Here is a 27,728-nt window from a genome sequence, read left to right on the forward strand (position 1 = left end):
AGAACTTTCCCTGGCATCTCCAAACCTGCTGACCTGAGTCATGTTCCCCAGCCTGGTCTTCTGTGAGCAGCCTGCTTCCATCATTTGCAGTCACTGTTGAGGGCTGCGCCTTGTCTGTTCAACTCACGTTTGCACCACTGGTATGTTCACCATGTTTGCTTGCTAAATACTGCCAAGGGTGGTAGACATGGAGTTTCTGTTCTGCCTGTGCTGAATGAGTCTAAGCTGAAGCTGAATTCCAAGCCAGGACAATTCTTGGCCCGTCCCCTTCAGTCCTAGCCTGGACACTGCAGACGCTACCCCAGAGCATGCCAGCATGCTGTGCTGGGGGAGACCCGTGCACCCTCCCACCTTGCAGTCCAAACAATCGTTTTTCTCAATTTTTATTTTATAGCAATTGTCAGTTAGAGAAGTAAATAACACATTTAAAAACCTCCGCAGGGCCAAAGGATGCCAGAGTATTTACAACACATGGGATAGGGGAGGCAAGACAGGAGTATGAGGCTGGAGGACTTGGGTTCAACCCAGGCCCTGCCCCAGACTTGGACAGATGCCAACCACCAGCACTGTGCTGTGGGCCCAGGGAGCTCACACAGCTGTGGGGCCTCTGCTCACAGGATCTGGTGGGAGACCTCTAGCTAACTGAAGGCTCCACCTCCTATCCAGGGCTCCCCTACACCCCACAAGCCAGCTCAAAGGGGCCCCTGGGAAGCACCAAAGGACAGGGGCAGTGAGGACACACAGGCTGGGACAGGTGTCAGTAGACGAGCTGGCCTGCCCTGGGGCAAGACAGAGACACGCACAAGTGTGTGCGTACATGAACAAACTATACCTTCACAGAAAAATTGCAAAGGGGGAGGTTTCTTCTGTGTTTTTTGTCTTCTAAGTCTCCATGTCTACGATGTTATTCATTTTTTTTGCTATAATTATTTTTTTTGTTTCTTCAACAGTGACAGACTGAGGTAAACATCTGTAACCAACACCTCTCCTAAAGGGCAAAGGGTCCCAACCCTACTGACAGAGACAAGACCAGTGGTGGCTGCAAGGGTGGAACCTGACCCAATCTGAGTTTGGTTCAGGGCCAGACTGGCTGCTGCCTCTGAACAGTGGGGCTGGGCTACGTACCTAAAGTCTCTTCTGAGGACTACCATCCTAGACACTACAAGGGAGAGGCCTCCCACACAGGACCTCAACAGAGAGAGGGCGCACGCCGGATGCGGGATGTCTACCGTGGAATCTCGCTTCCTTGTTATTGCAGATCAGGGTGGAGAGGCCTAAGGCATGAGGAGAAGTAGCGGCTGGGGAGGGGGGCCTGATGGCCCCAGGTAGGCCAGGGCAGTGGTGGGGGCCTTCTGAGATTCGGCTCTTGGCAGGAGGAGGAGTTTGCTACTTACCTGGCATATATGGGCCCTGTGTCCACTAGGGAAGAGGTGGCACCCCAGGAAAGAGGGACCGGGCCCTGGAGCAACCACAGTTTGTAAACTGGACTCAGGCAGGGCAGGGAGCCCTATAGCCCTTTGTGGTGGGAATGAGGGGTATATAGAGAGGTGGGGGCTCCAGGCTGAGGGGTGGTTGGTGCCCCTTGTAGCCAACCAGCCAGCCCCAAGATGGAACCTCCTAGAATGACCCAGGACTTTTGGAGGGACCCTAGGAGAGGCAACCCAGGTTGGTGAGTGGGTGGTGCCAGGCAGAATGTTGAGGTTATTGCAGGGCCCCCTAAGCCTCCACATTGAGTAGGGGTCCCAAGGGGGAGCCGGGGCAAGGTGAATTCCTGTTGTGCTGCCTGAGCCAACAGCAGATGTCTCCTGGGATTCCCTGAGGAGTGTGGTAAAACACAGGCCTGGTTCTCGGCAGCTGCCTGGTAAGGTATCTGGACACTCAAGTCACCAGACACACATCACACTCACTCCCATTTCAACAATTTCCTGGCCCATCCGTGGATGGGTTCCTCCCCTGCAAGGGTACTGGCCTACAACTGAAGCTCATACATGTGACGTTGACAGAAACCCAGGAATAACTGGCACAGTCGTCTGCCTGCTTGCTGAGTGCCCAGGGAAGGAGCAGCTGGGCTGTGAACGCACTCCCTTGCCCTAGGGACACAGGAGTGCCAAGCCTCCTATTCTCCTGCCATCTGTTCCCTACCCCCAGGAGGGGCACCTACTGGAACTCTGTTCCCAATGGTATCGTGGCTGCAGTAGTGGCTCTCCCTTCTGGGTTCAAAGTCCGCATCAGCAGGAGGAGGTGAGGGGGTATCGCTAGATATTCAGGTCTGTTCTGCACACTTCTGCTACATTTAGGGGGCTTGGCCTCTCCCTCTGATCTCCTGGGCACCACTACTGTCACCCAGTGCCTGTCCCCAGCCAGTTTCCAAGGGTCTCACGCCCATCTCTGCCTAACAACAAAGCCCCCGTTCTGTGCCCAGGTTTGGATGGAAGATTATAGGGTGGTCTGCCAAGGGGTGTGAAGCGCCAGGAGTGTTCAGCTTCCAGAGCTCAGTCTGGCCTACAAGCTCCCAGCCTTTGTCAGGTGCCTCAGCTCCTCTAGGCTGAGACCAGCCACACACATGGTCATCTGCTAGCTATGTCACCAGCCCACCACCGACCCCGGTGTCTGGGCCTCCTAGTCTACGCTACTCCCTCCCGCCACGCCCTGCAGTTGATGCTCCATGTCCCCAGTGTGGGTTGGAGCACACAAGGCTTCCCGGAGCAGCTATGCTGCTCCCAGCAACTCAGACGCAGATCTCGATGGCCGTGGCCAGCACCACCTGCCCTTTGCTCTTGTCTGCACGGCCGTCGGTCCTGCCCGGGGGCGCGGGTGGAGCCAGACCAGCCTCGGGCACAGGCACGGGCACGGGCACCGGGACCACGCTGGGCGGTGAGGACCGCGGGCCGCTGCCACTCTCGGTGAGCACAGTACGCTTGAGCGGTGCAGGAGCCTCGAGGCGCAGGGGCCCAGGCAGGCGGTCCCCGGGTGGTTTGCGTGCACGGTGTGAGGGCCGCCGCCGGAGCTCAGATGTGAGCTCGTGCTTGAGGAAGCGGAAGACTTCCTTGGCAGGCCCGCGTCGCTCGGGCTCCAGAGCAAGCAGCCGCTGGAACATGCGTAACGCAGGCTCGGTGAAGCGGCGCCACTGTGATGGCAGCCCGGGTAGGCGGCCCCGCTGCCAGCGCACAAACTCCTCGAAGAAGGCATCAGCGCCCGATGCAGCCTCCCATGGGAAGTTGCCGGTGAGCACGCAGAATATAAGCACGCCGAAGGCCCACACATCCACGCCTGTGTCCACCGCGAAGCCATCGGCACGGCCCGCCTGGCACACCTCAGGTGCGGTGTAGGGTATGGTGCCGCTCACACGCTTTACACGGCAGCCCACGCGCCGTGTCATGCCGAAATCAGCCAGCTTCACACGGCGGCACTCACGGTCAAACAGCAGCACATTCTCGGGCTTGATGTCGCGGTGTACAAGCTGCCTGCTGTGCATGAAGTCCAGTGCCAGCCCCAGCTGCTGTACACAGCGCTTTACCGTGTCCTCGGGGAGCCCCACCTGCGGGTACAGGGAGAGCTGCTCAGGGGTAGCCAGGCCCGCCTGCCCTCACCCCAGTTCCTTCTTTCAGGCCCTGCCACCTGCTCACTTGGGAACCACAACTCTCCTGCTGTCCTCTGGGCCTGCCGTGATCCTCGTACCTGCTTGTCCTCCCAGCCTGGCGGGATACATGTTCCTTTGCTAGGTGTCTTTAGACCCCAGCCTTTAACAAGGGGAAAGATGCAAACCAAGTACCAAAACCCTCTCTACTTACTCCAGGGCTAACTCCTCTGGGACCTCAGTACTTGTTCATTTGCTTATTTGCAGTGTGGAGCAGTCAACCCAGGCTTGTATGTATGCTAGACCACTAAGCTACCCTCCCAGTTTCTTGGGATAGGGTCTCACTACTCTGCCCAAGCTGGTGTAAAACCCATGATCTTTCCACCCCTGCCTCACCTCCCAGTTGTTGGGATTACAGGCATGCACTACCATACCCTGCTTACTGCTTCCGGATTTCATACTCGGAAGCCCCAAAGCCCATGCCCTCTCTTGCCACTATCAGAAGTACCTGGGGAGGGATGATGTCAAACAGGTCCCCAGCAGGGGCGTATTCCTGGGCAAAGACATAGCATTCCTCAGTCTCGAAGACCACATCGAAGACCTTGATGATGAAGGGGCTGGATGACAGGCTGTTGGTGATGCTCACCTCACGCAGGAAATTTTTCAGCTTTGTCTTGCTCTTATTCACAAATTTCAGGGCCATTTTGGTGCCTGGCAGGGCCACAGCAACAACAGTGAGACCCTCTCCCTCACAGATATGCCCCCCCCAATCTGGCGGTACAATCTGTTTCTGCAATAAGGCTGTGGACCCGGTCAGTATGACGTCCTCATGGCACAGCAAAGGAATACCTAAGTCAACCCAGCAGATAGGGCTGACCTATAGGTCTTCTACATTGCAGCCCTTGGTGAGAAAAAACAGCCAGGAATGCTTGCAGCCTTCTACCCCAAGCTGTTCCCCCCCCCCCCCCCCCCCAACTACTCTACTCTCACCTGTCATGAGTCTCTCCAGCTAAAACATTCCCTGAGGCTGAGGAATGTGCCTTGTGTTGTTGTCTCCAGAATTCACTACACAATAGGTGCTCAGCAGGTGCTAGCCAATGGGTGGATAGGAGAAGCCCCCGTGGGGCACTGGTTCCCGAAACTGGGCAGGGATGTGTATCCTGCTGGGCATGCGGCTATGCGATAGCAACAGAAGGCTACACACCACAGGCCCTGCTTTCGGCACTTCAGGCACTTCACCTTAGCCACAAACTCATCAATGACCCAGCAAGGTCAGCATGGATTCCCTTCTTTGCTAAAGAGGAAATGGGTTCACTGCCCAGGGTCACACAGAAAGCAGTAAGTGTTCCTCCTGCTGCTTAGTTGTCCCTGAGGTTCCTCATGCCCTGGCAAGTAGAGTGTCATCCTAGTTCAAATCCAAGGTGCTCTGTGGCCTTGGCTAACTGGCTGAGCATCAGGGTCTGTGTCATTATTGAAGAAACATATCCAGACCAACCCCATAGAGCCATCTCCCTATGCCCTCTAAATACAGTGTCCTGTACCCAAGTACCTGCCCTCACCCCTGTCTAGCTCCCTAGCATCAGGTGTCACCAATGTCTTCCAATCATGACTTCAGCAGTGTCCTGTCCCTGTGCCCATCTGTCTCAAAGGCACCCAGGTGGCCCCAAAGTAGCTTGTCCCTCAGCCCAGGCATGCCCCCACCCCAACCTTAATATCCTGCCACCCTACCAATACTCACCTGTGCCCTTGTAAGCCACCAGGTCAACCTTCCCATAGGTCCCTTTACCCAGCTCCCGGACAAGCTCATAGTGCTTGGTAACGTCGCTGGCAGCCAGTGTGCGTAGTGTGAGCGCCTGCATGTCCTCTGTGAGGAGGGGCACACCTGTGCCTGGAACAGGGGCGGCCCCCGGCCCACAGCAAGGCAGGGAGTGGAGCGGTTCAGGCTCAGGGCAGCCCACGCTCATCTTCTCCCTGTTGTGGGGTATGGCATGATGAGTGGCAAGCAAGTCGCCTGCTCCATCTACCTCCCGATTCCCCAGCACCTAGGAAATTCCCAGCTGGGCCACAAGGAATGCTAGTTACTGTCAACCCTGTCACCATCCCCTAAGTTTCTGGAGATAGTCACTGTCCCTCGTTAGCACTGTGTGTCACAGACCCATTTGTCTCACGCTCTAACCCACACAGTGCCCAGCAAGCACACAGGTTTATGTCACACAGCAGCAGCCACACATATGCTCCCATTCACAAGTTCTGGGTTTCTGTTGTGGGCGGTGCTGGAGGGGGGGGGTCGAATCTAGAGCTCCGCACATGCTAAGCATGCGATCTGTCACTGACTACAGCCCTAGCCTCATTCGCAAGTGACAACGGGGCATCTGTTTGTCAGGTGTACATCAGAATCTTTCCCCGTGGGGTTCAGAAACATGAGCAGTAAACACAGTGAACACACAAATGGCATTTTACAGTCAAATGCAGGATGGGCTCAGGAGCATGGGCTGGGTCAGTTAAAGGCAGTCTCTGCCATATCAAATACCTCAGCCACACCGCTTTACCCCACACAGGCAGGAGAGCACCAGTGTAGCCACACAAAGACAACGATCCCCTCTGGTGCACACAAAACCTAGGGCCCTGGGACCTCTCCCACAGCCATCTTGCTCTTTCTCTCTCCATGGTCTCAGCCCGAGACCCCACTCTGTCCACAGCTGGGATCGTCTTCATGGACAAGCCCCTCATGGCTACTGTAAGTTTCCAGACAGACGGTAATCCTTGAATGGCCCTGCCCTTAGGGAAGTCGAGCACCACATGGGGTGAAATTCAAGGATGGAGATGGACTCCGTGATAGGGAAACCAATACCCAATTTGGGGCCCTCATTTCTGTTTCCCACCTTATGCTTTGCTTCATTTTTCTGTGGTTTTACTGGGGTTTGCTTGGTATATGATAAACTACATATTTAAAACACGATTTGATGAGTTTTAACACATGAATATTCATGAAGCCATCACTGCAATCAACATAATGAGCATATCTGTCACTCCAACAGTTTCCTTTTGTTCCTCTAAGCCTGCTCTATCTCCATCCTTATCATCCAGGCAGCCATCCAGAACCTTCCCTTCTTAGCTGCGGGGTGTGTGTGTGTGTCTGTGTGTGTGTGTGTGTGTGTGTGTGCTATGAGCAGAACCTCTCACAGGTGCACAGGGCAGGCATACACACGCGCACGAGTGTATCCGCTGGAGGTTAGCATTCGGGCCTCCCATGAGCGGCATCTCATCCCAGAAACCCCCGCCCACATCACAGTTATTCTGAGTCCTCTACCCTGAAGGGCACAGCAAAGAGCTCCACCCAACATGATGTATGACTTCCAAGCCTCTCCGGCTGGGTTTGAAGACCAAGTGTCACTTGCTAGTTGGACGTCCCTGAGCGGGTTACATCTGTGCCTGTTTCCTCATCTATAAAGAGATTTAATAACAGAACCCACTTCCCATGAGCCACTGTGAGGTTTAAATAGCACCTGGGTACAGTAAGTGCCCTGTAGGTGTGTGCATGCGAAGTCTCCAGAGTCATAGCTCCAGACAGGCTCTGCCACAGCCATCCCAGGCTCCACTTGGTCACAGGTAAGGAGGGTGTGGTTTCTCCTTGGCTTCAGGGCTACCAGGGTGTGAGCCCAAGCTCATCTGTGCATTTCCTTTTGGACGAGGACTACAATTCTAAGCTGGGAGCACCCCATACACGCTGGGCAGTCACTGGCTTCCAGGCCGGGCCCTTTCCCTCGCCTTCCCTTCCTTTCAGGCAGCACCCAGCCTCCCACTTCACACAGAGAGGAGAACATCAGGAGGAAACTTCCTGGCCTCCCACCAGACATAGGCGGAGCTCCATCTGTGCCATCCTCCGCAATGGCTGGGATGACAGAGGCCCCCTCCCTGCACTGGTTCCCACTTCTTCTACTTCCCCAGGCTCCCGCTCTCCATTCATGAACAGCTCTGTTCATAGACCCTGTTCTCACTGAACCATTCCACCCCCAGCTTCAGCCTTTTTTCAAGTTTTATTTTGACTCTAGCGGAGATGCCACAGTGTCACCCTGGGAGTCTAGTCTGTGGCACGGTGATGCTTTCACAAACCCCCAGACGATGGTGGGAGAACAAGTCCTCTTCCCCTTCTTCACTACCTGACTGGGCTCCTGTCACCAGTGTCCAGAGTCCCAGTCCCAGGCTAGGATTCTGTCACAGTCATGACTGGGCTACACTGGTGAGCTGGGGGGTGGGGGTGGGGAGTTTTTCTCAGTTTCAGGGCTTCTGGGACCACAAGTTCTGTCGAATGTCCAACTATCTGATGAGGAGGATAAATTATTACCCATGGCTGGCTTCATCTAAAAAGGGAAGGAACACCAGTTTTGAGGGTGTCCTCAGGCAGTTGTCCCAAACCATTCAAGGACAGTGTGGGGTTTTTCCTGAGGGTTCCTGGTAAGCACACAGTCCTCTCCATCTGGAGCCTTCTCCACTCACCAGGGAGCTGCTGTGCTGGCCATCTGATATGTGTTCACTCCTGGAAATGGAGAAGGACAGCCTAGTGTGCAGGTGTATGTACTCTCATGATGCAACTCTTCCACTTAGAGCATCAGCCTCCTCAGTCATCCCAGACGGCTTCTGTGTCCTCCGGGACTTTGATTGGCAGGTGCAAGAGGCTTTATTCCTTCCATACACAGGCCCGAAGGTGCCTGCCCCTGGGTCTCAAAAACTGCCTCTGGACACTTAAGGCAATGTTCCGACTGCCACCCCACATTGCGTCTGCAGACTTTAGAGGCTGCTAGAGGCCGCTGGTCAGGCCAGTGTTCCTAAGCAACTTCTACTTTCCACTTCCTGGCCCCCTGCCTGACTCCCTAAGTGCGACTGTCCTCGGGTCCCTATCCTCCATGAACCTCTGCTGCCTCTGCACACTGGCACTGTAAGAGCTTAAATCTGTGTGTCCCCTGCTGAGCATGTTGGGGAGGGTGTCTCAGCTGTGCCCACCTGTCAACAAGACAGAGGTCAGACCAATTCCATTCTCTCTGTTTCACCCCCTAAATTTACTGGCTAAGTGTTGGGGATACCCAGCCACCCTCTTCCCATTGTCATGCTCTCCACAAGGTGTCAGCAAGAGGCAGTGACTGAATCCACATGTCTGTCCCTGCTGCTATGTCAATCCTTCAGGTACATGCTGCCTCCTACTTACCAAACATGACATAGACACACAGTGGGGAGCTGCAGAGATGGCCTGGGCCTGGATCCCACTGTGAGCCATTTCATCTGGGTGACCTACAGTCAGTCTTGGGCTCAGTTTATACATATATTAAAGATAACAAAATGTGGGGCATTGGGGGTGCACGCCTTTAATCCCAGCACTCGGGAGGCAGAGGCAGGCGGATCTCTATGAGTTCAAGGCCAGCCTGATCTACAAGATCCAGCTCCAGGACAGTCAGAGCCACAGAGAGAAACCCTGTCACAAAACAAACAAATACAAAAATACCCCAAACCAAACAAACAAAAAAAAACAAAGCAAAAACAAAAAACCCCAAACAAGAAACATTAGCCAGACTGTACCTACTGCAGCCGCTAATCTTCTTAACTCTACAATGTAGTACCTACTGCAGCCGCTAATCTTCTTAACTCTACAATGTAGTAGTTATATGATGAAACCAAGCACAACAACCAAGCGGTCTGCCCACAGTCACACAGCTAGCATCGGAACTGAATCCAAATTCCATCCTTTAAAACAGTTCTCTCCCAAAACAAGTGTCGGGAACAATACACCCAGATCCTGCAGTAGCTGGGTGGAGTCTCAGCCAAGCACACCCATGTCATCTTCACAGCTCCTGTTGGCTGTGTGGTGCCACCCGTTTGTTCCTCACAGCGATGTCACGTGGTTCCTGGTATACATAATTTGAGGCTGAGTGAAGCACGACATGTCTAGCTCCTGAGTGATTGGAAAGATAGACACATCTGACACTGGGGGAGCACTGTCCTTCAGGTACTGACAAACATCTTCTGGAATGGACCCATCTATGGACTCTGACCCTGTGAACTCCCAGCACCAGGAAACGGGTCTCTGCTGACCTCTGCTTCCTCTTTGCTGGTACTCAGCAGGGCATCCACCCACACTGTGGGTGACAACTGCTATCCCAAGAGACCCTTTAGGTGGTGAACTTCCAGGGTGTGTCCCCTACTGGCCCCGACACCCATCTGTGCAGCTGGTCTGGAGCTTTTCCCCACCCACCATGGACCGCTGTCTTGACCATCTGATTTGTGCATACTCCAGGAGACTGAGATGGGCAGCCTAGTGTGCAAGCATGGCCATCCTGGCTCCGCCACAGGCTGGAAGGCTACCATAATGGGGGAGGGTTTCCCAAGCGAGAATCAAGACTGAACCGCCTACCACTTCCTGTTGGCAGGCAGCCTGGGTTGGGCGCCACCCCATGATGCTACACCCAGCACAGCACCCAGCTCACAGTGCTTTGGGACTCTCATTCCTTACCATAAGCAGAGACAAACACACACAAGCCATAAGCATATGCATACACACAGACATACAAACACGAGCACACATGCAATGCACCAGTTTGGCAAATTCCTCCTTGCTGAGTCCTCACAAAACCCTGAGGGGAGGGCAAGGAGCTGCCTGTGTTGTAAAAGCAGTTACCTGCGGTGTGACTTATACACGCCCATGAACACGCTAGTGACTCGAGTAAATGTACAGATCCGCGCAGCCACTGCCGCTATCGGGTGGCGTTTTCTGTTCTACAGATAGTAACAGAGGCTCAAGGGTGAGCGGCTCATCTGTGGCTATGGCAGGGAGCCAGCTGCTAGCAAAGTCTCCTCTACAGTACAGTCACCACACTTGTCAGCCTTCTTCATGTGGTCATGCGGCTGGCTTCCCCCACTGGGGTGAGGACACAGGTGACATGTGTTACTGCCAGCTCAGGGCTTTTTCCAGTTGCAGAGTCTTCCCAGATGCTGGCTTGAGCAGAGGCCCTCAAATATGATAGAGGAACAATGGAGGTACAGCTCGGGTCCCCAAGGCAGGGGATGAAGATTACCCACCCTGCATTTTTCTGTGAGCTTCCGGTGTATTCCACCTGAGGCATGGCTTGTCATAGCAGCTAGTGCTGGTCTCAGTCAAGGGCTATAGAGCAGGGAGACAGAACTATGCTTTGCACCTGCCTAGAACATGGCCAGACTCCCCAGAATGGTGACCACAGAGACCAAGGACAAAAATGCAATCACAGGAATGGGTGGAGGGAGATCTATCTGCAGAGAAGAGGGCTTGCCTCATCCTGTCCTGTGGGAGAATGGTGTCACTGTGTTTACTAAGCATTTAGTCTGTTTTGGGTACTCTACACACTGTGCTAGATTTAAATCAAGTAACCACCACAGCAAGTAATGTTGCTGCTATATCCTTACTTTACAGAAATATTCCAAGTCACACAGCATAATCTAATTGCCTTTCCCCCTTCCCCCCTCCTCCCTCTTTTGAGATAGTGTCCTGCACAGCCCAGGCTTTGCCTTTCCCCCTTCCCCCCTCTTTTGAGATAGTGTCCTGTATAGCCCAGGCTGGCCTCAAACACTTGCTCCTCCTGCCACTATACTCAGTTCTAACTGCCATTTTAACAGTATATGAAGTGAGACCTGGCCAGATGTCGGGGCACATACCTCTAATCCCACCACTGGGGAGGCAGAGGTAGGTGGATTTCTATGAGCTACAGAGAGAGAGAGTCTGTCTCAAAAACCAAAAGGAAGAGGAGGATGGGAGAACTGGGCAGGGCAGGGAAGATGGCCATGGGTAAAGGTACTTAAGAGCAAATCTGGTGACCTGAGTTCGATGCCCTGAATACTCTTTTTTTTTTTTTTTTTTTTTGGTTTTTTAGAGACAGGGTTTCTCTGTGGCTTTGGAGGCTATCCTGGAACTCGCTCTGTAGACCAGGCTGGTCTCGAACTCACAGAGATCCGCCTGCCTCTGCCTCCCGAGTGCTGGGATTAAGGTAGGAGAGAACTGACTTCACACCATTGAGCTCTGATCCTCACATTCACGCTGTGGCACATGTATGCCCACCCATACACATGTGCCACGTACACAGTCCCATGCACCCTATACACACCAATACTAATAAGTAAGATTGCTAACAAGGGCAGATCGTGGAGATTGCTTAGAGGCTAGCTTCCTTTCAAAGGCTCATCCTGGTCTTTCCCTGTTTCCTTTCCCCCTTCTACCACAGGATGCCTCTTGACCTTGACATTCTAGCCTCTAAACTAAGATACATAGCTCTGCTCATTGTAAACCACTCAGTCAGAGGTTCTCAGTGGCAGTAGCACTCAGCAAGCCAAGACAGGTACTGGGGCACACACGGACTCAGAGCTGGCATTAGTTGGATTCAGATCTGAGGTTCCTGTCCTGTGAGGCTTTTCCAGGCAGACATGACACAGAAGAGCATATCCTCCATCCCTGGGAGTGTGCAGCAGAGGCTGGAACCTGGGGGGGGGGTGCTGTGAGGGGTAAGGCAGGGTCTAAGGGTCCAGCCTGTTTGTTCTCTTGCCCTGACTGACCTAGAACCTGTGGTTCCCTCACCCCTGACTTCCAAGAGATTACAGGAGTAAGCCACAATGCCTGGTTCTGGCCAAGCCTTTCTGACCCTTATACTAGAGTCCTAAGATTCTCTGTCCTATGTTCAGGTCCCCTACCTTAGGTCCTGGACCGTCACTGTGTCCCTGGCAAGGGCAAACTCCAAGGGTGTCTTAACAAAAGCCTGGCCTACAGCAATTTCCATCTGTAGGGATACTTCGAGCAGGCCACCTCACCTCTCTGGATATGATTACTCAAAGTCCCCACGGAAAAAGCATCTGTGTGGCAGAATCTCAGAGCTGAGTGGAGGGTAGCCCAGTGACCTCTTCCCCTCCATCCGTGGAAGGCAGGGAGCTGCAGCAGCATTCCCCTGGCTTCCATGATGTCAGTTCACATTTCAGCCCTCTCTGCACTGCCTCCCTCAGATAAACTCTTTTCAGTTGCCACACACAAGATAATGGGCCTGTGGCATTTTCGTCATGGCTGTCATTGCACTTTGCCCCACACTCCACCCCAGCCAGACTGAAAGTCAGATTTGACTCAATCTTGCCTTGCTCACATAGCTGCAATGGTGTTTTGTTCATGTGACTGTTGTTGGAGACACACTCTTGCCAGGGTGACACTGAATTCACCATCCTTCTGCCTCCACCTCCCAAACGCTAGGACTACAGGTGTGCAAAACTATACTTGGCCTTTGCAGTGTTGTTGTGATTCCTTGAATAGCCATGTGGGAGGTATGTCCTTGCTCAGCATCAGTCCCCCTTTCTTTGGGTAGCAGCCCCACCCTCTGCCCATGTGTTCACAAGGGTGCTCTCTACATTACTATTAGGGTCCATTGTTCTGCCTCAAATACATATGTCCAAAGGTGACCCACTGCAGTGAAGCCTTGGGACTTCTGCAGGAAGAGTGCAGAATCCGTATCCTCCACGCTGGGTGTGCAACTGAGTCAGAGGACACGGGTACAGTCGCTGGTCACACCAGGGGGGGATCTGCCTGACAGGGAAGCAAAAGAGACGTGCTGACACAGCGTGCCTGAGGCCAGTTACATTCCTGGACATTTGTTTCATGAATCAGTGGGTTTCTGTTCTGGCTTAATTAAGCCAGTTGATTGGGTTTATATAACTCTCAAGCTAGACTCCAGACAAGTGTACCTAAAACCCAGTGCGAAAGCCATGAGCTCCTTGAAAGCCAGCCCCTGCTTTAATCATCTTGCTATTCCCAGCACTGAGCCAGGGGGTGACAAATGCTGGTGAATAATTCCTTACGTGTTTGGGAAGTTGTAACTTTTTATATCTTGGCTTTCCTGAATGTGACCCTGCAGGCACACAGTTATTTTTCTAGCACCGCATGAAGGACTGTTGGCCCTATTCTGCAGATGGACAGACTGATGGCTAGGGGCACTACACATGTTCTCAGTCATACAGGTCAGTGGACGGCTGGGTCAAAAGCCAGGGTGTCCTTGGGAATGAAGTGCTATGACCCCAGGTGGCTTGAGGAAGCACTGTGAGGAACACTAGATAGATGCTGTGGACAGACAAGTGGAGATGCCAACAGAAAGAGACAATAGTGAGCTGCTACCTATGGACCCACTGAACCCTTACACTGTCCCATTGTATGGGTACGATTACTGACTCCAACTTACAAATGAAGAAACTGAGGACAAGTGTAGTGTCTTTTGTTTTGTTTTTTCCTGTGTTTTATGCTGGGGATCTAGCCTAGGCGAGTGTTGCATCCCCAGCCCTTCTCATTCTGAAACAAGAGTCCTGCTATGTAATCCAGGCTATCCTCAAGCATTTGACCCTCCTGCCTCAGCCTCCCAAGTAGAGGAATGACAAGTATACACCACCAGGCCCAGATTGGTCGTATCACTATAGCAAAATCATCCATCCAGGAAGCAGTGGTACCAGGCATCATCATTCTGTGATCCGATGTAACCACTGTTCTACTCTCTCTAAAGTGAAGAATAAAAATGACCAGTTTCTCTGCAGCAACTCTTTTCATAGCTGAGGCGCAGAAGGGCTGCCCAAAGTCATGCAGCCTATCAGCTCCAGGACCAGGACTGAATCCCTAGTTTCTTGGGCTCCACATCCTCCTCTTTACTCTTAAGTCTTCAGCTCCCAGGTTTCCCTCCAACCCATCTTCAGCACCACAAGCCTGGACAGCACCTTGAGTAGTGCCTATTAGAGGAGGGGGAGGGGGAAGCAGACAAGGAGCCAGCCAGGGATAGGGAAACTGTAGAGCTGGGTCCCCATTGCCAATGCCCTCACAGCAGACAACCAAGATGTGCTCAGATTTCTACTATTGCTATAAAAAGTAAGAGGCCTTGTATTGAAGCAAACTGATCCTCAATGGATGCAAGTATATCTATACAGCAGCTTCTAGAAACAGGTGGGTGGGTTTGGAATTTTTGCAGAGAGCCCCAGACCAAGTAGCTATGCTGCTGGACACCCTATCAAGTCAGGAGGCTGGTTCTGGAAAAACACAGCAGTGGCCATCGGGTCTTTTTGCTCTTACATTGAGTAACTCCAGATGCCACATAACATTAGCTTGACCTTGACCCAAGCTGGCTTCCAACTTCCAATCCTCCTGTCTTACCCTCCATAGTAGCTACGATGGCAGGTATGTGCACTGTGCCAGGCTATAGTCTATTCTGGAGACAGCATCCATAACATGTCACTCCCATTTCCATTCTCTCCGGTCTTTCCACTGGCCTTATCCCCTATGACTTGCTTCTATGACCCACCACCACCCTGGTTTCCTTGCTGTTCCCAGGCAGTCATATTCCAGCCTGGGGCTGTTCCTTCTGCCTGGACAGCTCTTCTCTCTATGCCCACATGGCTCTTCCTTCAGTGTTCTGCTTGGATGACAGCTTCCAAACCAGGGCCACATCCCGCCCTTCCTTCCCCCGCACCTTGCTCTATTTCTCTCTAGGAGAACGTAGCACCTTCAAATGCATTACATAATTTACCGACTGTGATGACATCTATTAGCTGTACCTTTCTCCCACTTGGACTAAAGCACCAGGAGGGCAGGGATTTTTGTGGCATGGCCTTGTTCACTGTGGAACCACCAGGAGCTGGCACGACACCTGGTGTAAAGCAGGTGCTTAGCAAACATCTGCTGAATGAACAACTGAATCTCTTGGGGAGATGGGGACTGAACAAGGAGGGATGAAACTTCACCATGCATAACGCTGGATGGGGCTAGATGATAGGCAGTTAGAGGATGGGCTGGAAGAGGGCAAGCAAATGTGAAACCTGGTCCACCAGCATCAGGACCCCTCCTGAGAGATACCACACCCTACAGCCTGTGCTCAGCAAGGTCCCCTCTGGCCCCAGAACACGCATCCTAGTCTGCTGCCCCTCTTCTGCTTACTTCTGGGAACATCATCGTAGCACATGCCTGTTTCCATACCCAATACTTGTGAGTCAGGCCCCCTAGGAAACCAGGAAATTCTAACAAGTCCTCTCCTTTGTCTAACCTTTTGAGTCAGGGTATTGCTGATAAACAGCCCAAGCTGACCTCAAACTCACAGTCTTCATGCCTTTCCCTGAGTGATGTGCACAGACATGCAGCCACTATGTCTGGATTGTTTCAGTCCTTTGACAGGGACACATAACCCATCAAGTACTGTATTCTGATCCAAAAGGCAGAGGGGGCATTCACTTCAATCCCCTGTGGGGTGCAAGTTCTGGTACTGTCCCTTCTTAGCGACATGACCACGTGTAGGTTGTGCCCTCTACTGATGCTTCAGTTTGCTCATCAGTAGGAACAGGGCTAAGGATGCCCACTGAACCCAGGGGGCTACAGTGAGAACTGAAAAGGCATTTCCTACATGCCTGGCAAGAAGCAGATACCTGAGAATTGGCCAGATGGAGGGACCTGGGGCCTAGTTCTCCTGCTGAATGAGGGCAAATCTGCCCTTGTAGTCCACAGACAGTCACCGTCTTTCTGCTGCTAAACCTTACTCCTGAACCAGCCACAGCTAGAAAAGTCTCACCTTCCCATCTGCCAGACCCAGTGGAGACTTAAGAGTGTCCCCAGGTCAAGTCACAAGACACAACCTCCCTCACTTTCCTCACTACCAGAGCCGCCTAGAGATCACTGTGCTGTGAGGCTTCAGTTCTGACTTAGGGTCTGCCTCCCTCTCTTCTACCTGGCAGCCCAACCCTTCCCAAGGCACAGCCTTGGTAACTATTACCAACAGTTGATGACTGTTACCAAATGGTTTGTCTAGTCTCTCTGGTCCTGTGGAAGGCAGAAGCCCCAGGCCCCAAGGGGTAGGGCCCTCAATGAGGGTCTTGAGGCAGGCCCAGGGTTTTGTGAAGGACCCCAAAACTCATCATCTAGAAGATGCCAGCACTCAGGACTTGGTACAGAGTAGGGTACAATGGGCACAGAGGTCATCTACCATTGGCTGATGGGCCAGTGAGCAAGTAGTGACTGCTAGAGAGACAGCTGGTTGAGCAGAGGCTCTCTGGAGAACTAGGCTTCTCCCCAACCCCAGCCCCAGGTCTTCCCTGAGCTACAGAGAGACAAACAAGCCTGCAGCCAGCATAGCAGCCTGTGCCAAGGCTCAGGTGTTCACCATTCCTAGCCATAGGGTCCTGTGCAAGCTGTTTGTCCCGAGTCTCAATTTCTTCCAGTTAAATGGGTGTAAGAGCTAACAATGTGGTTCAGCAGCAGAGCACCTGTCTAACATCCCCCGGGCTCCAGCAGCAGGAGGAAAATGGGTATAAAATGGCTCAGGTACGAGAGCCACCACTTAGAAGCCACTTAAAACCGTTTTAGACACACTGACTTATACACCCTTACAGCCACGGAAACTGAGGCTCAAAGAAAAAGGTTAAGTGGTTATGTCCTGGGTCACACAGCTAGTCAACATTTCAAGACAAGTTGTGCACCTACTATGTGCTCTGCACTGCCCCTGGATCTGAGAACACCTGGGTGGAGTTATGCAGCCCAGGCTTGAAGGAGCTTACATTGTGCAGTGCAGTAGCCACTAATGGTGAAACAGATGCATGTCAGGCAAGGTGCTATCCCAGGGTTATTGCCAGGGAGGGAAAGAAAGAAGCTGCCAAGTATGGAAATACAGACCTCAGTGAGGAACCAAAACTTGGGGACACTGTGCTGGGACAGCAGAGGCCCAAAGTGGGACTACACAGGTGCTGAAAGCTAAGAGGTCAGCAGGGTGAGCCAGGAGGTAAGGAAGGGTGGGCACTGTCCTGGAGGACCTCGGAAGATACTCCAGGCAAGTGACTTCCTCTCTCAGTAGCCTGAGAAGTCCTCAATTAAGCTGAGGCTTGTTCCCTGAGGGTGAGGCACACACAGCATGTGACCCTGACCTGGGTCCTGTCTTGGGCGACTCTGGTGCAGCTGGTTGCACACCTCTGGAACAGCTGGTGACCAGGTGACATCCTGGAGAACAGCTCCACCAGGCCTTGTGCTGTGTGTTTGAGAGGAAAGTAACCAGGACCTTCCCTGAACCTCAGGACGGAGAACCTTGGGGAGAGTGCTTAACCTCAAAGCTCAATTTTCTTTCTTTCTTTCTCTCTTTCTTTCTTTCTTTTTTTAAAAGAGACAGTGTCTCACTATGTAGTTTTGACTGGCCTGGAGTTCACTATTAGACTGGGCTAGCCTCAAACTTAGAGACCTGCCTGCCTCTGTCTCCTGAGTACAGGAAACAAAGCTGTGTGCCACCATGCTCGGCCAGAGCCTACTTCTTTAAGAGTGGAGCCGCTGTCCTTCTGCTCAGGGCTTTTGAAGAGCCCTGGTGTGGTCAGAGTCCTATTCCCAGGAGTGAGGGCAGCAACCCCTACAGACAGGAAGCTGTGCTGAGGGGGCAGAACTGTGCAATTGCATGTGGGTGCGATGAGGGAAAGGGGTGGTTCTGTGATGCCCAGCTCTGCCCAGTCTCCCGCCCGGAAGCCCGGAAGCCGCTGGTATATTCTAGAACCCTTATGTGATGGCTCAAGCTGCAGGGAAGGAGTGCTAGCCGGTGGGAAGCCGCAGCAGGCCCCTGACTGGGACCCGCTCATCTGCATGAGGCAGCAGGGTGGGGAGAAGACCAAGGCAGGCAGAGCCGCAGTCTGCCCGCCTCACTGACTCCAGGCTTCTGGACCTCACAGCCACCTTTGCTGCTGGGAGCTCTGAGCACTCTTTTGCAGTCAGCAAACAGCCCCCCCACTCGACCAGCCCAAGGTCAGGTTGGTTACAGGATAGGCAGCCGGTACCAATTCAACACAACCCCTTGGTGAACAGAGCTGGGCTCAAATCCTGCCGTGAGCTCAGTGCAGTGGTTGATCTACAGATGAAAATCTGTCCACAGCTTGGAACTGCGGACTGACAGTAAAAACTGCTCCACCGTTTCCTTCCAAGCTTGACATTAATGGCATGGCTTCCTGGGAGGGGGAGGAGCTAGGAGTGGCAGGGGTATGGCAAAAAGGAAGGGGATGGCCAGGAAAGGGGACTTTGGCCCCTCCAGGCCTGATGGGTCTGCTTTGTGGGGCAGAAAGCTTTAGGCCACCACTGTTGTCACCAAGAGCCTTCCCTGGAGAGAAGTAGGGGATAAAAAGAAGCTTCCTTCCAAGGTCTGCGCTGACCTACAGACCTGCCTTCTGCAGGGCTCCAGGACTGGACTGAGTCCTCTTTGCTCCTCATCTCCAGCCCTGCCAACTACTGCTTCCAACGACTCCCCAGCCCCAAGTCCTACATTCTCTAGAGCAGCTCCCAAAGGAAACTGCCATCCCCTATACTGTCCCTAAGACCTTACAATCTCTTACCCATTCTATGTAGCATACCCTGGCCTAGACCCCTTTCTGACTTTAGTTCACCCTACATAGTAATCTCCCCATTTTATAGATAAATAAACTGAGACCCAGAGCAGCTAAGTGCATCCCCAACCCAGGGGAGTCCAGAGATGGTGCTCTGCACATGGCACTCTGTCATCTCAGGCTGCAGCAGACCTACATCCAGGAAGATGGCATACCTTTCAAAGCCAAGGCCAGTGGCTGGGGCCTGGTGCTGGCTGGCCTCTGGCTCTGGCCCAGTTTGGCAACCAGTTTCATGTTTAGAGAATGTCAGAAGTTGGGAGGGGCAAGGTTACTTTTTTGTTTGCTGGCTTGAGGATGGAACCCTTGCACGCGGCAGCCATGAACATCATCCTTTGCCCAGCGTTTGAGCCCCCACCCGGGGCCACCTAGTTAAAGCACAGAACTCAATCCTGGAAAGCCAGAGAAGAGGAAGCTTGGAGAACTTTCACTTCAATCCTCTCTGCAGGTGAGTAAACTGAGATCAACAGCAAACTTCCCAGTCCTCTGTCAGACTTAGCCTAGACACTTGTTCTTTTGCTCCTAGCAGAGGTCTTTCCAGTGCCGGGGAGTGTGTGTGTGCTAAGGGTAGGTGGAACTTGAGTGGGATGTCCGGAGACATCCTGGCTCCCCTAACAACTCCAGAGGGCATTCTGTGCTCATCCTAAGCCAGCCTAACCCAGGCAGGGAGCACACGTGCTTGTAGACTATGCACACAACAGTCCCTGCTGAGCAATCTTTTTTTTTTCCAGCCTCCACTCCACCCTGCAAACCTGGAGGTCAGCAGCAAGGCTGTAAGGTCATGTCAATAAAGGACAGGTCAGCAGTTCTTGGGACAGCTGGGGGGGCACAGGGACGACGACATGTGCCCTGTCCAAACAGGATGGCCATTCTCTGGCTCTGGGACTGAAGCTGATGCATCCCCTGGCTTTTCAAGAGGAACCCAAAAATCAGCATCCGAATGTGAAATCTTCCAAAAAATTTTGAGCATCAATAACAAATGCGGACATGTGGAGTACACTGGTCAGCAAAAATGGGACTCTAAGCTGTATTTTCCAAATGCTAACACATCAGGCTGTAGGTTTCACCAGTGCTGGTGTGGCCAGGACTACAAAGCCCCAGACTCCTGAAGCTGAGCCTGGATGTGCAGTCTCAGAGCACATGGGGACATATGCCACTGTCTTCTAAGCCGCTCAGCCACCAACCAACCAGACTGTGCTCTCTGCTATGTGCCAGTCCAAGCCAGAACAAAAAGGGAGGTAGAGGTAGAAACAGCTGCCAAGCCATTCTAGAGTGAGGCTCTGGACAAGGAGTGGGGGTATCCAAGATGCAAATTAGGGCAGGCTGCTGAGAGCTGGGTTGCCAAGCTACTTTATTAGGGCTACTCAATGGGAGCCACTGCAGGTTAGAGAGGAAAGTCTTCCTACCAGAACCCCTTAATGGTTCTCTCTGGTCTCTCCAACCTCTGCTTCTACTTCCTTGCCTGTGGGGTGTGTGACAAAGCCCTGGGCTCCAACCCACTGCACAGAATACTTCCAAGATGGTTAGGACACACCCAGATGCTTCTGAGAGTCTGGCTCCAATCTATATCCACCATGCTGGCTGCAGAACATGTGGTGCACTGCCATTCTCTCTCGGAAATGCCACAGGCTTGATCAAGGTCACCCAGTCTTCAGGGCAACTGGCTTCCGCACATCCTGTGCTGGGGGTGACTGCCTTGACTGTCCTTGAGTTTGCAGGAGGATCTGCAGGGATCTCACTCACGGGGCAAAGCCAGCAGCAGGGTGCAGTCGAGGCAGTGGTGATGGGAAGGCATCAGCTGCGGAGACACCTGATATGGGGGATCAGGTGTCTCATGGATGGGACTAAGATCAGGACACCTGGTCCTGACCGCATGGTCTGGGCAAATAGAACAGCCCAGGGCTCTGAGGCCAGGTAATCAGGAAGAGATGAGGACAGCCCCTCGACTCAGGGGCTGGAACTTCAGACACGGAAGAGGTTTCAATCAATGAATAAATAAATGAACAAAGGAACTTCTAGAGGGCTCTGTGCCCAGGGTCCTGCCTCCCAGACTGCCTACTCACCTGGTACCTGACTTTGCACCAGTGCCTGTCTGTGGAAGGCTGAGGATACCTTTCTGCTCTTTCTTGGGGTCTCTGATTCAGGATTCCAAAGTACCCACCCCCAGGGTCTTCCAGCTTCCCCTGGATCTTGCGGTTCAGGACTTCGCTGAGGGCCTCTTGATTGTAGATGCTTTGAAAAGCTCAGGCAAAAACCCAGGCTTACTCCTTCATTGCAGAGGGCACAGTGTCCCAGCCCTGGACTTGCCCTAGGTGTTGCCGGGTCAGAAGGCAAGGGACTCAGGTTTGCTGTCCTTGGGACTTAGAGGGACAGAAAGGTGCTCTGATCTGAAATGGCTTCTTCACTTAGGGTACCTCCCCTTCCCCAAAACTAGCTGCTGACTTTGAGGGCTTGCCCTCTCCCTGTTCTGCAGGGAACACAGAAAGGGACCACTGTGATGTGAGTTGGGATATGGGAGTCAGAGAAGAGATTTCCACTCATTCTCTCACACACGCCCCTTCCCTGCCCTCTCAGACAAAGGCACACACCCAAAGCACAGTTGTCACCCAGAGCTGCAGAATGCAGGCACCTCTCACCTGTGGGAGCCCCAAATTTTCCCTCCTGGGGGGTTCGCTTAAGAACTCAGCGTGGTCTTTGGGGGAGGGACACCTAAATACCTTTATTCTTCAAGGACCCAGGGTCTAACGCTCCAGGCTCGCTTTATGGGGTAAGACTCTCCACCCTCTTTACCCTCTCCAGGGCACAGTAACTACTCTCTCCGGGGGTCCGGGGCTGTGCCCAAATCTTAGGGTAAGGGGGAAAGTGGATGGGGGAAGGGAGAGGAGGAGGGGGCGGCTCCTCCATGCGAGACACAAAGAGACGTCCTTCAGCCTCGGCTCCATGGCGACGCTGAGGAGGGGGAGCGCGCACTCAGTACTTCCTTCCCCACCTGCAGGGCTCTGGGGACCTCGGTGGCCACTCACCTGCCGCCCCTCACCTGGGTCCCACTTACCTGGGCTGGGGCCGCGGGGACGCCGCGGCAGGGGGTCTGGGCGCCGTGTCGGTCTTCGTCAGCCTGGCCCGAGAGGGGCTCAGGGCACCACCACCACCACCATGAGCCGGGACGCAGAGAGCGTCGCAAAGGGCTCGGTCGCCCGGGTCCCGGAGCTTTGGGGTGCCCGCGGCTTCTCGTTGGCAAGAGGATCTCGCTGTCCTAGGTTTGGGGGTCCCTGTGTGCCGGAGCAGCAGCGACGGCTACCGCCCCGAAGCTGGGTCGCTCTGTGTCTTGCGGTGTGCGATAGTAGCAAGGAGATCTTAGGGGGCCCGGGTTGGAGCGGTTGCCGCGCGCTGGGTCCCGGTAACCGCGCGCGGGGCTGGAGGTCACCGCTCAGCCGCTGGGGGGTTCGGGCGCCGCCGCTGCAAGCAGCCGGGCCCTGAGGGCCCCTGCCCCGGCCAGGCGCGGGCTGAGGCTGCGGCTCCTGCTTGGGCTCCCGCTCCGCCCGGTGCTCGGGCTCCAGCGCCGGCGCCCGCCCGGGCTGCGCTCCATCGCGGCCTCGCGGCTCCGCCTCCCGCCGGCGCGTACCTGCCCGCCCGCCGCTCCGCCCTCCGTCTCGCGCGCCGCCGCACGCGCCTTTGTCCGCCGCGCCGGGTGCGCGCCCCGCGCACGCGCACTCCCGCCGCGCCCTCCCGCCGGGCGCCGCGGGCCGGGTCCTTCCATCACCACCACCACCAACCCCCGCCGCGGGAGCCACGCGATGCCCGCCCGCTTTCCGGCCTCGCCGGGTCCTAGCGCCTGCTCTAAGCTGCCACAAGCTCCTTTTCTAGGTCAGAGCCCACGAGGGGGGCGAGAACGAGGTTAGGAAAGGCTCCGGGGAGTCACGGAGGGTCACCTGGTCCAGCTGCTTGGTCCCCGAGGGACCAGACTGTCCCAGACTATTCCAGCCTGTGCTTGTGGGGAGGAGTCTGGATCTGTTTCAAAGTAGGAAAATAAATTCGAGTTCTCCTATTCAGAATGCACTCACTCATTCAACCACCGGTCCATCTGTTTCGCCGCCTGTCTGCCCATTCATTCTAACACCTATTCATCCGATTTCCACGAGACCTCAGAAAATTAGCAGAAACCTGGGGTCTGCGGGTCGGTGTATGGTTCAGGGCGAGCTTGCGAGCCCCGCTGTAAGGACGCGGTGAGGAGTTAAGGAATAGCTGGGATGAAAGGTATAATAAGCAGAATGGAAGAAAGGGGGGGTTCCTGGCCGAGGCAGCAGCTGTGCAAAACCACTCGGGTACGAAGAGCTTTGTTCATTAACCGGAAATTGGTAGCCTAGATGCAGGTGGGGCAAGCGAAGATGGCCACAGAGTGGGAACAGCGTGTCCTTCCGGAGGCCCATCTCTCTTCCGTGCCTCATCCCCTCAGCACGCTATTTTCTTCATGGAAAAAGCCCCCACACTCAGAATCCCCCCCCCCCCCCCCCCCGCATTTACTCTCTGATTAGATTGTTTTCTAAAGCCATCGTCCTTTTTCCTTTCCAACCGCTCTGACTGCTTCTGGAACTTTTAGAACCGGGTATTGCAAACTTAAGTAAACCTTAGGTGGAGCTGGGGTGGTGGCGTATTAAGAAAAGTGTTTGCCTCATGCAAGCATGAGGACTTGAGTTCGGTTCTCACCACCCGCATAAATAGCCCTAGTCATGACACCTGTAATCCCAGCAGCACTTGGGAGGCAGGCAGGATCTCCAGAGCAAGCTGACTAGCAAGACTAGCTCAATAGGTGAGCTCAAGTATGAAACCAGGCATCAATCTATAAAGTGGAGAACAACTAAGAGAAATATACTGCAGTCAGTCTCTGTCTCCACATACACACACGTGCAAACACGTGCATGCACGTACCACCCACCAAAATAAATAAGCTGGGGAGTGACTGAGAAATACACCTGATAATGTCAGCGTCCATCCTACACACACACACACACACACACACACACACACACACACACAAACACCTAGGTTGGGTGAATTGCTTGTGGCTCGGAAGCAGAGCATTTGCCTGGCATATGGAAGGTCTTGACTGGATTCCCAGAACTGGAAGGGGAAAAAAAGTTGGTGCACTTGGCAACCTACACTATTGATATTACTGTGTTTAATTCCTAGCCCACCTTCCTCCAACCTTTACATAAATTCAGTTTTCTGGAAACCAAGTCCTTTGTGGCCACCAGCTCTGCTGAATGCAATTTTGATTGGGTTGCATCCTTAATGAACTTGCTAGGCACTTGCTTACCCTCCAGGGTAAACCTGTCTTCCTTACCCTGTGTGGTGGTTTGAATGAAAAAGGCCCCCACAGGCTCATAGCAGGGGGCACTATTAGGAGGCTTGGCCTTGTTAGAGGAAGTGTTCCTGGAGGTGTGCTTTGAGGCTTCAAATGCTCAAGCCAGGCCTAGTGTCTCTCTCTCTTCCCGCTGACCGTGGATCCAGATACAGAACTCTTAGCAGCTACCTCTCCAGCACCCTGTCTGCCTGCATGCTACCACACACACTTCCCACCATGATGACAATGGACTAAGCCTCTGAACTGTAAGCCATCCCCAATTAAATGTTTTCCGTTATAAAAGTTGCTGAGATCATGGTGTCTCTTCACAGCAATAGAACCCTAACTAAGACACCCCATGTCCAAGGCTGCCAGCATGTGGTGCCTGTTTGCCACATCGCTCCTGGGAACCTCTCTTCTCCACTCAGCCCTGGCCTCGTAAGTTTTCCTGGAACATCTACTTTCTTACTTTTCCATATCTTTGAACATTTGGCTCCTCCTGTCTACAACTCCATTCCCCTCGTCTTCTGTTTTCCACACAAGAATCCTTCAAAACAATCCCTCGGCTCTCTGTTCTCTTCGATTTCATCCTACCAACGTCAGCGCTTTCAAGCCGACCCTGTATTTGTTCTAACGCTCACCAGGTATTAGGAGGTATTAGTGCTCCAAACGAGCAAATTGGGGTGCCTGTGAGTGACTGTGGAAGAGCAGGAGACTGCAGAAGAAAGGGTGTCTTCCTGTGTCTTATAGCTGAGTCCCCAGACACTTGAACTTAAGAGAGTACTTCTTCATCCAAGGAAACAGGCCTTGGCGTGTTCTTGGCCATGGTTATTGCTATAGCTTGGCTCTTAAATGCCCCACAAAGGCTTATACCAAAAGCTTGTCTCTTGGGCTGGAGAAATAATTCAACAGTTAAGAGCATTGCCTGCTCTTCCAGAGGACCTGGGTTCAATTCCCAGCACCAGATGACAATTTACAACTGTCTGTAACTTCAGTTCCAGGGGATCCGATGCCTTCCTTTGGCCTTCTCAAGCACAAACACACATGCAGGCAACACACTCATAAGTAAAGTAAAATAAAATACATAATTAAAAATGGCTTTTAAGGGGCTGGAGAGATGACTCAGAAGTTAAGAGCACTGACTGCTCTTCCAGGGGTCCTGAGTTCAATTCCCAGCAACCACATGGTGGCTCACAACCATCTACAATTCAATCTGATGTCCTCTTCTGGCATGTAGGCAGAACACTGTATATGTAATAAATAAATAAATAAATCTTCAAACAACAACAAGACCCTATTTTAAAAAATGGCTTTTAAAACAGAAAGAGAAGCTGGACGGTGGTGGTGCACGCCTTTAATCCCAGCACCCATAAGGCAGAGGCAGGTAAATCTCTGAGTTTGAGGGCAGCCTGGTCTATAGAGAAAGTTCCAGGACAACCAGGGCTACACAAAGAAACCCCGACTCAAAAAAATCAAACAAACAAGAAACAACAATGACAAAACTAGAGAGAAACTTGGTCTTAAAGCTTAGCGCTATTGAATGGTGATGGGGACCTTTAAAAGGTGAGGCCTAGTGGAAAGTTTAGGTAATTTGAGGACCTGCTCTCAAAAAGAATTGTGGAACATCTTCTCTTTTTGTTCTTGGCCATGCTGTAAACAGGATTCCTGTGCCACATGGTCTCACAATGATACACTATCATGCAACTGGCCCCAAATCAACAGGGCCAAACAGTTAAAGCCTCCAAAACTGTGGGCTTCTTCTTTATAATTCTTATTATCACAGGTGTTTTGTTATAGTGGCAGACATCTGACCAACAGTTGGTAAGAGTTACCCAGTTCAAGACTTCCTCCAGCAGAAACAGCTGCGGCCTTGACTGCCCACATTATAATTAGAAAAGATTCGTCAAAATGCATTGTGGGTAGTCCCTTCCCAGTTGCCCTCTCAGCAAAGCAGTTGGGAAATCCTTATTCCCTTAGGCAAAGTACTCTTTCGGGGAAACACATACTGTCCTTAAACATAAGCTAGGAAACTATAGGCTCCTTTTGTTTGGGAATCAACAGGAAAGATGAGGAGTTACAGCCCTGGGAGAAGAGGTCAGGGCTGTTTTCACAAATCAAGAAAAGAATGGTGCAGAATCTGGGTATTTGTTGATTATGAAAGCCAAGCATTTGAACTTGTTAGGACTGGGGGTTGGCTCTTACCACTGGGTAACCCATCACAGCCAGCCCAGGGCTGTGGTTCATGTAGAATGTGTGTGGGGAGAAGAGGAATAAGAGCCTGCTATGGCTCCCAGGTGCCTGCAGCAAGGTGGAGGGAGCACAGCTTGTTTCTCTCACTTTCCTCTTCGAAGTTTCTGCACAGGAGGAGGCTCACGGGATCCAAGGTAATTATTGTTCCATGAAAGTGGTGGGACAGGTCGAGCTGACCTTCTGCCATTGAGACCAGAATCAACCACCACCAGCAGCAACAACAGAAGCTATGAAACTGACCTTGGTTCACATGGGAATCTCCCATTTGCTTCCCGTGGCTGATCCCCAGCCAGGGAACTAGGGTCCAGCCATTCCTTGGGGACCCAGAACTTCTTTAATGAAAGCTTTGGGTCCAGGGCTTCCCATTGGCTTTATGGAAGCATTATAGGCTCTTGCTACCCAATGTTGCCTTCCCCACTTCCCCCCTTCAATTGCTAGGTCTCTGGCAATCTGACACTTATCTAAGCCTCCTCTAGCTCCCTCCCAAGCATTTTCTGCAGTAGACTGCCTGTATGTCTGACCCCGCTGTGGCCTGTGTCTCAGAGGATGGAACCAGCTCCAGCTATCTGACCAGAGGAACAAGGTAGCCGACTACAATGCTATAGTCTTTTGTCCTTGATGCCTAGAAATGGGCCAGTCAGAGCCATCCCACAGCAGTGCCCTTGTACAGGGTCGTCATGGGTGTAGTTTGAATAGTAGAGCACGAAGATAAAACCTGGCTGCGATTCCCACAGCCACACAGAATACGGGAAGACAGATCTCTATGCAGATTCCCTCCGTCCAAACACACAGCTCTCTTCAGTAAAGAAGTCAGAATTGTTTTGTTTGTTTTGTTCTGTTTGAAGCACTCACTGCCTTCCCACATAGCTCAGGCTGGCCTTAAACCCAAGGTCTTCCTGTTCTCACTTCCCAAGTGCTGGGATTACAGGAGTGTAGCTCCATGCTGGTAAGGATGGGGAGCTCTGAGCCCTAGGGACTGCTTCCTGCATCAGGAAACACATGAGGTCCAGAACCCCAGACCCCAGGGACTTCTGATTACTAAGCACACTCCTTGTGGCTGAATCAAATTTGGAAGGGAGATTTGGGCAAGAATCACACGTCTGTGGTCTAGAACCTGTATATCACAACATTCAAACTAGGGACTGG

The 27,728-nt window shown here is 52.9% G+C and overlaps 1 protein-coding gene across 2 annotated transcripts in view; it reads right to left on the reverse strand.

Moving 5' to 3' along the window:
* Positions 1–367: 367 nt before the first annotated feature.
* Positions 368–27,728, reverse strand: part of Sbk1 (SH3 domain binding kinase 1) — a 42,686-nt gene continuing 15,325 nt past the window's right edge. The window contains exons 1-4 of one of the 2 annotated variants that reach the window (XM_005064444.4): positions 22,044–22,603; positions 5,316–5,548; positions 4,086–4,288; positions 368–3,538 (exon numbers count right to left, since the gene is read on the reverse strand). In XM_005064444.4, coding sequence (XP_005064501.1) covers positions 2,729–3,538; positions 4,086–4,288; positions 5,316–5,541 — 1,239 coding nt within the window. In that variant the 5' untranslated portion in view covers positions 5,542–5,548; positions 22,044–22,603 and the 3' untranslated portion in view covers positions 368–2,728. Of the gene's footprint in view, positions 3,539–4,085; positions 4,289–5,315; positions 5,549–22,043; positions 22,604–27,728 lie in introns of those variants that run through there. The other variant, XM_040754689.1, reaches the window with a different exon arrangement.

This window comes from Mesocricetus auratus, unplaced genomic scaffold (assembly GCF_017639785.1).
Source record: "Mesocricetus auratus isolate SY011 unplaced genomic scaffold, BCM_Maur_2.0 Super-Scaffold_4256, whole genome shotgun sequence".
Classification (NCBI taxonomy): Eukaryota; Metazoa; Chordata; class Mammalia; order Rodentia; family Cricetidae; genus Mesocricetus; species Mesocricetus auratus.